The 11,792-nt window shown below is 40.0% G+C and overlaps 1 protein-coding gene across 1 annotated transcript; it reads right to left on the reverse strand.

The window, feature by feature from the left end:
• On the reverse strand, window positions 9,989-11,551 carry LOC110259398 (solute carrier family 22 member 24-like). Its single transcript, XM_021084436.1, has 2 exons — window positions 10,940-11,551; window positions 9,989-10,174 (listed from the first exon to the last, which is right to left on the reverse strand). The coding sequence occupies exons 1-2, from the start codon at window positions 11,339-11,341 to the stop codon at window positions 9,989-9,991; spliced, it is 588 nt and encodes a 195-aa protein (XP_020940095.1). The 5' UTR covers window positions 11,342-11,551.

Below are 11,792 nucleotides of genomic sequence, written 5' to 3' on the forward strand. Positions count from 1 at the left end.
ACCCCTAGACTGGGAACCTCCATATGTGGCAGGTGCATCCCTGAAAAGACAAGAAAAGAAGAGGAAGAAGAAGAAAAGCAATCCAAACACAGCACTAAAAATATTTATCAAACCATAAAGGAAGTGAACAAAAGAGGAAGGGAAGAAAAACGGCCTCAAAAACAAATCCAAAACAATAAACAAAATGGCAAAATACCATACATATTGATAAATACCTTAAATGTAAAGGGATTAAATTCTCCAACCAAAAGAGTAGACCAGCTGAATGGATATAAAAACAAGACCCATATATGTGCTGACTACAAGAGACCCTCTTCAGTTCTAGGGACACATACAAACTGAAAGTGAGAGGATAGAAAAGATATTCTATGCAAATAGAAATCAACAGAAAGCTGGAATAGTAGTAGTCATATCAGACAAAATAGACTTGAAAATACAGTTTGTACATCAAATATAGGCCAATAATTTTTTAAAAGAACTGACAAGTGGCCTTGTTGGCATTATCACATCCCTGAGGTAAATTATAACATCCATCACATCAACTGCCACAAGCTCAGGGTTCCCTGCAAAGTTCTAGACCCCCAAATCAATACAATATGGAGCATTCCTCCCTTATTATTTCCTCTTGCACAAAAACCTTCATCTCTAACTTTTGCAGTGTTGATATATAAAGATATGTCAAAAAAAATGGAGTTCCCGTTGTGGTGTAGTGGTTAACAAACCCGACTAGGAACCACGAGGTTGCGGGTTTGATCCCTTCCCTTGCTCAGCAGGTTAAGGATCCGGCATTGCCATGAGCTGTGGTGTAGGTTGCAGACGCGGCTCGGATCCTGCATTGCTGTGGCTGTGGTGTAGGCTGGCATCTACAGCTCCAATTCGACCCCTAGCCTGGGAACCTCCATATGCCGCGGGAGCGGCCCAAGAAATGGCAAAAAAAAAAAAAAAAAAAAAAAAAAAAAAAGATATGTCAAGGTCCTTGGGAGTAAGATAGTCACATGAGAAAAGTGCTGGGTTTTTTTTACCCTGAATACAACATTGCTGGCTTTATCATTAAATACCTGTTTCATGTTTTTGTTTGGGGACTTCATCCTCCTAAAACCGTGGTACTCCTGCTTTCTTTTCAGGGGAGGGTTTGGTTATTACTGTTCTTTTTGTTTTGTTTTCTAAAGTATGTCTTTTCTGAATATTCTTGAGGAAACACAAAAGCAGAAATTATTAAAGTTTAATAAACTTGACTACATGACCTTCAAAAAAGTAAAATAAAGATAGTTAGAAGAGACAAAGAAGGACGCTACATAATGATCAAGGGATTAATCCAAGATGAAGATAAAACAATTATAAATATACATGTTCCCAACATAGGACCACCTAAATATATAAGGCAAATGCTATCAGCCATAAAAGGAGACATCAGCAATAACACAATGATAGTGGGGGATTTTAAATCCCCATTGACAGTAATCAAAAGATTGCCCAGAGAGAAAATCAGTAAGGAAACACAGGCATTAAATAATGCATTAGACCAGATGAACTTATTTGATATCTATAGAACATTCCAACCAAAAGATGCAGAATACACATTCTTCTAAAGCCACATGGGACATTCTCTAGGATAGATCACATGTTGGGCCACAAAGCAAACCTCAGTTAATTTAAGAAAATTAAAATCATATCAAGCATCTTTTCTGACCACAACTCCATAAGAGTAGAAATTAACTACGAGGGGAAAACTGGGGGGAAAAAAAAACACACAAACATGTGGAGACTGAACAATATGCTACTAAGCCACCTAGTGGATCACTGAAGAAATCAAAGAGAAAATCAAAAAATACAAAAGACAAATGAAAACAAAGACATCATGATCCAAAACCTATTACACAGCAAAAGCAGTCCTAAGAGGTAAATTTGTAGCAAATAGTTTTATCTCAGGAAACACGAAAAAACTCAGATAAACAACCTAAACTTACACCTAGAGAAAGAAGAACAAACAAAACCTGAATTTAGTAGAAGGAAAGAAATCAGAAAGATCAGAGCAGAAATAAATGAGATAGAGATGAAGAAAACAATAGAAAAGGTCAATGACACAAAAAGCTAGTTCTTTGAAAAGATCAATAAAATTGATAAACCTTTAGCCAGGCTCTTCAAGAGAAAAAGGGACAGGGCTCAAAACAATAAAATTAAAAGTAAAAAGGAGAAGTTAGAACTGATACCATGGAATTATGAAGGATCATAAGAGATTACTACAAGCAAAAATCTGCCAATCAAATGGACAACCTAGAAGAAAAGAAGTGGGAAAATTCTTAGAAAGGTACAGCCTCCCAAAACAGAACCAGGGGAAAAAAATAGGAGATATGGGTAGATAAATTACAAGTACTGAAATTGGAAGTTTAAAGACTTCCAAAAAACAAAAGTCCAGGACTAGATGTTTTCACAGGCAACTTCAATCAAACATTTAGAGAAGAGTTAACAGCTATTCTTCTGAAATTCTTCCAAAAATTTTCAGAGGAAGGAACACTCCCAAGGTCACCTATGAGGCCGCCATCAGCAAGATACCAAAACCAGACAAAAATATCATTAAAAAAAGAAATTAAATCCAATATCACTGATGAACATAGATGCAAAAATCCTCAACAAAGTACTAACAAACCAAATCCAACAATACATTAAAAGGATTATATACCATGATCAAGTGGGATTTATCCCAGGGATGCAAGGATTCTTTAATATCTGCAAATCAATCAGTGTGATACACAAAACTAAAAAAATGAAAAATAAAAACCACATGATCATTTCAATAGATGAAGGAAACGGTTTTGACAAAATTCAACACCTATTTATAAAAAAGAACTCTTCAGAAAGTTGGCAAAGAAGGAACCTACCCCAACATGAAACAGGCCATGTATGACAAAACCACAGCTAACATCATAATCAATGGTGAAAAGCTGAAAGCATTTCTGCTAAGATCGGGAATAAGACAAGGATGTCCATTCTCTTCAGTTATTCAACATAGCCTTAGAGGTACTAGCCATGACAACCAGAGAAGGAAAAGTAAAAGGCATCCAAATTAGAAAAGAAGTAAAACTGTCACTTTTTGCAGATGACATGACACTATACATAGAAAACCCTAAACAGGCTACCAAAAAACCACTAGAGCTCATCGATGAATTTAATAAAGTTGCAGGATATGAAATTAATACACAGAAATCTCTTGTATTTCTATCCACTAACAACTAAGATCAGAAAGAGAATTTAGGAGTTCCCGTCGTGGCTCAGTGGTTAACAAATCCAACTAGGAACCATGAGGTTGCAGGTTTGATCGCTGGCCTCGCTCAGTGCATTAAGGATCTGGCATTGCCGTGAGCTGTGGTGTAGGTCACAGAGGTGGCTCGGATCCTGTGTTGCTGTGGTTTGTGGTGTAGGCCAGCAGCTACAGCTCCAATTAGAGCCCTAGCCTGGGAACTTCCATATGCCACAGTTGTGGCCCTAGAAAAGACAAGAAAAAGAAAGAAAGAAAGAAAGAAAGAAAGAAAGAAAGAAAGAAAGAAAGAAAGAAAGAAAGAAAGAAAGAAAGAAAGAAGGAAGGAAGGAAGGAAGGAAGGAAGGAAGGAAGGAAGGAAGGAAGGAAGGAAGGAGGGAAGGAAGGAAGAAGAGAAAGAAAGAAAAGAAAGAAAGAAATAAGGAAAGAAAGAAAGAATTTAAGGGAAAAAGTCCCATTTATCATTACATTAAAAAGAATAAAATACCTAGGAATAAGCCTATCCAAGGAGGCAAAAACCTGTACTCTGAAAACTATAGGACATTTGTTGAAAGAAATTAAAGATAACACTAATAGATTGAAAACTATATCATGTTCTTGAATTGAAAGAATCAATGTTGTAAAAATGACTACAATACCCAAGGCAAGTTACAGATTCGATGCAATCCCTATCAAATAAAAAATGACATTTTTCACATAATTAGAACAAAAAAATTTAAATTTGTATGGAAACACAAAAACCCCAAATAGCCAAAATAATCCTGAGAAAGAAAAATGGAGCTGGATGGAGTTCCTGTCATGGCTCAGCAGTAATGAACCTGATTAGAATCCATGAAGACATGGGTTCAATCCCTGGCCTCGCTCAGTGGGTTAAGGATCTGGCATTGCCGTGAGCTGTGGTGTAGGTCGCAGATGCGGCTCGTATCCTGCATTGCTGTGGCTCTGGCGTAGGCCGGCGGCTGTAGCTCCGATTCAACCCCTAGCCTAGGAACCTCCATATGCTGCCAGAGCGGCCCAAGAAATGGCAAAAACACACACACACAAAAAAAAAAGAATCATACATCAAAATGACAGGCTGGCATTTTCCATCAAGTTCACTAAAGATACATACTTCAGTTATGCACATACCAAGCAAGCAGCAGGTCCCCATGACCAATTACAGTTGAGCACACACCCCACCTTTCGGCAGATCTGGTTAATGTATAGTACAGAAGCACCTTGCACATAACAGAGGGCCCAATATGGGCGGAGAATATGCTCGGGTTAAATTTCCTTTTCCTGTCTTAAAGCATGCCTTTTATCCGGTCGTAGACATCCCTAGGTGTGAGGTGGTCCCTCAGTGCAGGTTTGAGTTGCATGTCCCTGATGAGCAGTGATGCTGAGCAACTTTTCAGATACCTGCTTGCCATTTGTGGTCTTCTTTGGGGACATGTCTACTCAAGTCCCTTGCCCATTTTTAAATGGAGTCATTTGGTTTTTTTACTATTGAGTTGCAGGAGATCTTTATGTATTTCAGATATTAACTCCTTATCAGATATATGGTTTAGGAATATTTTCCCAGCCATATTTTGTAACCTATGCAGAAATATAAAGGAACAAATTACTTACATGAACAAAAACATGTATGAATTTCACATAAACCATACTAAGCAAATGCCAAATATAAAAAACACATGAGTCCACTATGTTCCACTTCTGTGATGTACTAGAATAAGCAATATTAATACCCAGTGAAATATATAGTGGAAAGATGTGAGGACTAGGGGATAATTCTGACTGCAGAATGAGCACAAAAGAGCTTTCCGGGGTGATGGAATTAATTTGCCTGTTGAGAGAATCGTAGTTGACACTGGTATATGCATCTGTCCAAATACATCGAATTTTTACGTAGGATTTTTCATTTGACCATGTACAAATTTTACATAGTAAATGAGCCATAGACAACAAAATGATATGTACCAAAATACTTAACTACAAACATCAAAGAGTGGTAACGAACAAAATATCAGGAAGGTATATTATTCTGGAGAGACATAGCATTTCTTCTTGGTTTCTAGCATGTTATCTTTTGTAATTTGGATGGTGGTTAAATAGATGTTGTCTTTATAATAATTCCTGAAAATATACATATATGTTTGATATACACTTAAGCACATAAATATCAGTCCTTATACAAGGTTTAAAGCTTGTTTATATGAGACCAAAAACATGTTTTGCTGATAGCTATGTTAATTTTTTTAACCATTAAGTAAAAGAAACACTTAAATAGAGGTCAAATAACAGTGGAAGGAAAAATGGATTTAAACACCAAGACCCACCCCCCTCCTTTTCTTTCTTTCTTTTTAGGGCCATACCCATGGCCTAAGGAGGCTCCCAGGCTATGGATCCAATCGGAACTACAGCTGCCAGCCTACACCACAGCCACAACATGTTAATTTTTGAAAAGAGAAAAAAAAGGTAAGTTTCTCCCAGATTTTCTTTTTTTTTTGTCTTTTTAGGACTGCACCCGCAGTATATGGAGATACTCAGGCTAGGGGTCAAATCGGAGCTGTAACTGCAGGTCCACACCACAGCCACAACAACACGCGATCCAAGCTGCATCTGGTCTGCAACCCTCACCACAGTTCACGGCAACGCCGGATCCTTAACCCGCTGAGTGAGGCCAAGGATTGAACCTGTGTCCTCAGGGATACTAGTCAGATTCGTTTCCACTGAGCCATGACGGGATCTCCTCTCCCAGATTTTAAACATGAAAAAACAATTAAGTTATTGAAGTTATAGAAACACTGAGTTACAGGAACAGGAGAGGACAAGCTGAAGAATAAAACAGATGAGGTGTTTCTGAAAACAAAGAGGCTGGGGGTTTTGTTTGTTTGTTTGTTTTCTTTTCTAGGGCTGCACCTGTGACAAGGAGATTCCCAGGCTAGGAGTCAAATCCGAGCTGTAGCCGCTGGCCTACACCACAGTCACAGCAGTGCTGGATCTGAGCCACGTCTGCGACGTACACCACAGCTCACGGCATCACCGGATCCATAACCCACCGGGCGAGGCCAGGGATCGAACCTGCAACCTCACGGTTCCTAACCACTGAGCCACGATGGGAACTCCAAGAGGCCATTATGTGATTCAGGAAGTATAACACATAGAGCGATTAGAGGATTTTTTTTAGGAGGTTGTGATGGAAATATATTCCATTCTGAAAACAAAGATAGGTGGATATCAAAATATTTGCTAAAGTTGGAATTAAAGATAATAACCAAGGTAGGGTCCTTGCACACACCTTTCCAGGAGCCCTTGCCAACTGGATAAAGGTTGAGGCAGTAGGAGGTGGCGATGGAAGACTGGAGAGCAAAGGGAGGCAAGAAGCAGTCCTTTACCAGCAGCAAAGTCCCCTCTGTTTCACCAGCACCCACATCCAGCCCATTTCTTTCAGGCCCCTCTGGGTGAGCCTGGAACCTGAACTCGGGGAGCACCAATGCCTGTATTTGTTCTCTAGTCCTAGTGGTAGCAGCTTCCTATGGTTGATCTAAATTGTCTTGCCAATCCTTGGCGGAACCTTTGGAATTTAGTACTCCGCATGAAATTTTAAATTTTGTTCTATTGAAATAAATGATATTTTGTGGGATTTATGACTGGGTAAAAAAAATAGAAAAGGGAAGGAAGATAAATGAGAAAGAACTGTCAATGAGCTCAGATAATAGGGCAGTACCTGAAGGAGAAAGGGGATCCATCAGGCGTTTATTTTGATTTGTATTTAAGTTGAGAGACATCACTGTCTGATGGCACGTAGGGCCCTGCTATTCGTAGATGAAGTGTATCTTAGGCTATAGAATACTTCCGTCTATGTCCTGTATCTCCTTGTCTCCCCAAAAGGGACAGGTTTGAGTTCATGGATTTACTAGGAGGTGCCTTCAGGGATGTGGGCAGCATCTTCCTAAGGCATTTGACCAGGGATGCTCCTGGAGGAGCTCTCGTTTTCAGCACAGCCTTGCCTTACAGATATTTCTCATGTGGTCCAGGCACTGTCTGTCTCCACTCTGCAAACAGGGATTGACTCCTAATTGTGTCCCCTTGTTATATTGAAGGGTTTCAGTGGGATCAAGGAAAAGAGCTGAGCAGAGGCGCAATCAAGGCAAATGTCTTTGCGGGGGGTAATATACTTTGATTCTTTTCTCTTTTTTTGTACCACTTGTAAGATTTTCTTTTCTGGCCACCGTCATAGTTGCAGAAAACTTCTAATAGTTTGGACAGTCTATTTGAAGCTGATAGCAACTAACTTCACTTGCCTACAAAACGGCACTTTTATTTCACACAGAGAGCATATGCTACTGATGATCGGAGTTTATGTCCTCTTATTTTGCATTGATAAAACAACTCCTTGTGGTCATAATTACTAGTTCTTCTGTATTTAACTATTATGTCTGGGCTGAAAAGTGATTTATGGCCCCTGTAACGGTATTGCATCCTTATTTATCTATATATTCCCTTTGCCTTTACCAATGAGATTTTTACTTTCTTATGCATTCGTGTGGCTGGTTATTGTCATTCCTTTGCAACCTCAAGAGCTCTCCCTGAGCCTCTTTGAATCAATCATTTTGTATTATTAGCCAGGCAGTTCAGAGAGATCCATGTTTTAGGGTCAATCACTAGAGCTGCATTTTGTTTCTTTGGTTGTATCATATTTCCCCTTGTCTTCCTGTTTCCTGAGTCTTGCATTTGTGTTTGCCTATTTAAAGAAGCAGTAACCCTTCCAGTCTTTACAGACTGGCTTCAGAAGGGAAAGCCCTATACCAGTCAGCTTGGCCAAAGACTCTGGGCAGGTCAGTTGTCAGGGACCACGGCTTGGTTGGCTGGTGAGGTCCAAGGTTTTTGTCTGATGGCAGAATTCACAGACAGGCTTTTTCTCTTTCACTTATGAGAGAACCTTTGTGTCAAGAGGATGTTTCTCAGTTCTTTGTTGTGCCATGTTGGGAGAAGGGTGACACAAGGGACGTGGGACTTTTCTTTTTTTGCTTTTTTAGGGCAGCACCTGCGTCATATGGAGGTTCCCAGGGTAGGAGTTGAATCGGAGCTACAGCAACGAAGGATCCGAGCCACATCTGCAAACTACACCACAGCTCATGGCAACACCGGATCCTTAACCCACTGAGCAAGGCCAGGGATCAAACCTACAACCTTGTGATTACTAGTCCCGATTCATTTACAGCTACACCAGAACGTTTATAGTTACACTTTTAAGTGGGTCCTTTCTTATATATTCTGGACCAGAGTGCTGTAACCTCTCACCTGGATTCATGATATCTCAGAAAGGAATTTTCATCCACAGACAGTTGATAAATTGGTTTCTACCGGACAGGAAGCCTGGAATCCCCTATTCTGCCATCTTTCTTATGTCATTCTCTTTTACCATATGTTCTTTTGTGTCATATTTAAGAAATTATTGCCTAAAAAATTATAAATATTTACTGCTGTATTTTACTTTAAAAATTTGTAGTTTAGCTCTGATATTTAAGTCTATAATCCATTTTTAGTTTTGCATGTTTGTCCAAAAAAATTTGTGTATGTTTATCTGTTTGTCCAAGCATCCCTTTTTAATTATTTGTTATTAAAGTGTAGTTCGGAGTTCCCGTCGTGGCGCAGTGGTTAACGCATCCGACGAGGAACCATGAGGTTGCGGGTTCGATCCCCGCCCTTGCTCGGTGGGTTAACGATCCGGCGTTGCCGTGAGCTGTGGTTTAGGTTGCAGACGCGGCTCGGATCACGCGTTGCTGTGGCTCTGGCGTAAGCCGGTGGCTACAGCTCCGATTCGACCCCTAGCCTGGGAACCTCCATATGCCGCGGGAGCGGCCCAAGAAATGGCAAAAAGACAAAAAAAAAAAATAAATAAATAAATAAAGTGTAGTTGATTTACAGGGTTGTGCCCATTTCTGCTGTACAACAGAGTGACCCAGTCATACATAGATATACATTCCCTTTCTTATCTTATCTTCCGTCATGACCTATCCCAAGAGACTGGATATAGTTCCCTGTGCTGTACAGTAGGATCTCATTGCTTATCCATTCCAAAGGTAATAGTTTCAAGCATCATTTCCTTTTGTTGTAAGATTTTTATTTTTTATATTATAGTTGGTTTACCTTGTTCTGTCAATTTCAAGCGTCATGTCTTTTTTTTTTTTTTTTTTTTTTAAGGGCCTCACCCGCAGCATGTGGAGGTTCCCAGGCTAACGGTCGGATCAGAGCTATAGCTGCCAGCCTACACCACAGCCACAGTAACACCAGATCTGAGCTGTATCTGCAAACTACACCAGAGCTCATGGCAACACCAGATCCTTAACCCACTGAGCGAGGTCAAGGATCAAACCTGCATCCTCATGGACGCTAGTCAGATTCATTTCCACTGAGCCATGATGGGAACTCCAAACATCATTTCTTAAAGTTTTCCTCCCCCTCCCCCTGAATTTTTCTTCTTCCCTTGGTTAAAAATCAATCAAACTTTAGAGTTTATTTTCCTTTTTTTTTTTTTTTTTTTGCCTTTTAGGGCCACATCCGCGGCATATGGAGATTCCCAGGCTAGGTGTCCAATCAGAGCTACAGCTGCCTGCCTACACCACAGCCACAGCAAGGCAGGATCCGAGCCACATCTGCAACCTACACCTCACGGCAATGCCATATCCTTAAGCCACTGAGCAAGGCCAGGGATTGAACCCGCAACCTCATGGTTCCTAGTTGGATTCATTTATGCTGCGTCATGACAGGAATCATAAACCATGAAAACACCACAGAGGAAGGGCAGCAATAATTTGGAGACACGCACCTGTCTGAGAGACAGCCATATATGAAGCCTCCCAGCAGCATTCCAGCCATGAATGCAAATTGAACCAATGGTTTCTGTGACTGATAATCACATACGAGGTCCCACTGGAAGAGAAGGAAACCAGCAGCAAGGAGCTTCACAGCACCTCATAATTCTCAGTTTCACTCACTCCGATAGCCCTCAGTGAACTACATGCCCTCTGGTTTGCCTTCACTACATTTACTCATCCATAGCATACATGTCTCAGTTTAAGCATTTTTTATAGGAATCTTCAACTAATTATCCTAGGTTATATCTGGATCAATATTCATATTCACCTATCACTTGCATACCTCACTGGCTCTCCATCTTTGCCAAAAATTGAAAACACTGAGGATATTTTTTTTTCATTACTGATGACTGGACGGCAATCTAGAATGAAATGCACACTTCATTTGTTTCTTTTATTAGTAAAAATTCCAGGATGTGGAATTTTTAAAAATTAATACAGATGTTTTCTCTGCATTTCCATCTTCAATTCCCTAGAAACCAAGGAAACCCTCAACAGTATCAATTATACATTGAAACTAGACTGAGAACAGATGACCAAGAATAATTTCCCACATATTATATCGAGTAACTTGTGTAACCAGAAATCTTCACCCTAAACTAAGCTTTGGTTGGTAAAATTCATATCCAGTTTGTTGATTTCACTGTCATCAATCATAAGACTTAAAAATTAAAAAGATAAGCAATTGTTATTCTCTAAAAGAATAAAGGAAAGCCGACTACACTATCTACAGAATAATTGAAGATGTGAATGTTGCCTATTTTTATATGATTCTGAACACCCAGACTATAGACTCATGAAAGTTAGATGGAGCCTTTACCTCAGTCACGATTGTGGAGGAGAAGGAGCTTCGGTCATACACCCAGCCGTCCACACAGGGCTCCGTGTCCAGGTCAGTCACATTGGGGAAGGTTCCATTCAGGTGAAGGAGCTGCCACTGGGGGTGGAGGAAGCGATGACATTTCTCAGGTTTCAAGTTTGAGTCCAGGGGGATGGAGATTCTCAGGAGAACATCAGGGCTGAGAGTCCCTGTATCGTTATCAGAGACAGTGTCATTATCAAGGATGTGGACCCAGCAGCGATGAGCAGGAATGGCTGCAGTGAAATTCTCCAACAGAATTTGACAAATTGTTAACATGAGACAAGGAAGGGTTAGAACCATCTGAAGGATCTGGAATTTCCCCAAACCACCAACTTCGTTCAGGAGCTCCTCAAAGGCCATTGTGAAGAGGATATCTTCAAGAAAAGTCACATTAAGTTATGGACATAAGTTTAAAGAGAGAAAAATATTTCCTTTTTTTTAACTCACACAAAGTCTGTGTGACCTCACACCAATTTGTCATCAGTGGGACTTGTCACTCACTACTGCAACAGAGCAGTGGAAGCAGTTTCCCCAGTCTTTTTGGAAGCAGGAGATACTACTTTTTAGAGAAAATTATTTACTAAAGGTACTTCCAGCAGGTGACCACTAAATCTGTTTAAAGGTTTACTCTCTGATGTTCTTTCCTCAGTGATTAGGTAAAACCAAGATGGACTTTGACATGTACATGTTCTCCAAACGAGCTAAAATAAGTCTGGTACACAGCCTTCAGTCATCGGGAAGAGAAGATTGTGAATGCAGAATACTAAAAAGAATTTGTAGTTGAGATTAGCAACTTAAAACAATCTTGAAT

This window comes from Sus scrofa, chromosome 2 (assembly GCF_000003025.6).
Source record: "Sus scrofa isolate TJ Tabasco breed Duroc chromosome 2, Sscrofa11.1, whole genome shotgun sequence".
In the NCBI taxonomy this organism is placed as follows: domain Eukaryota; kingdom Metazoa; phylum Chordata; class Mammalia; order Artiodactyla; family Suidae; genus Sus; species Sus scrofa.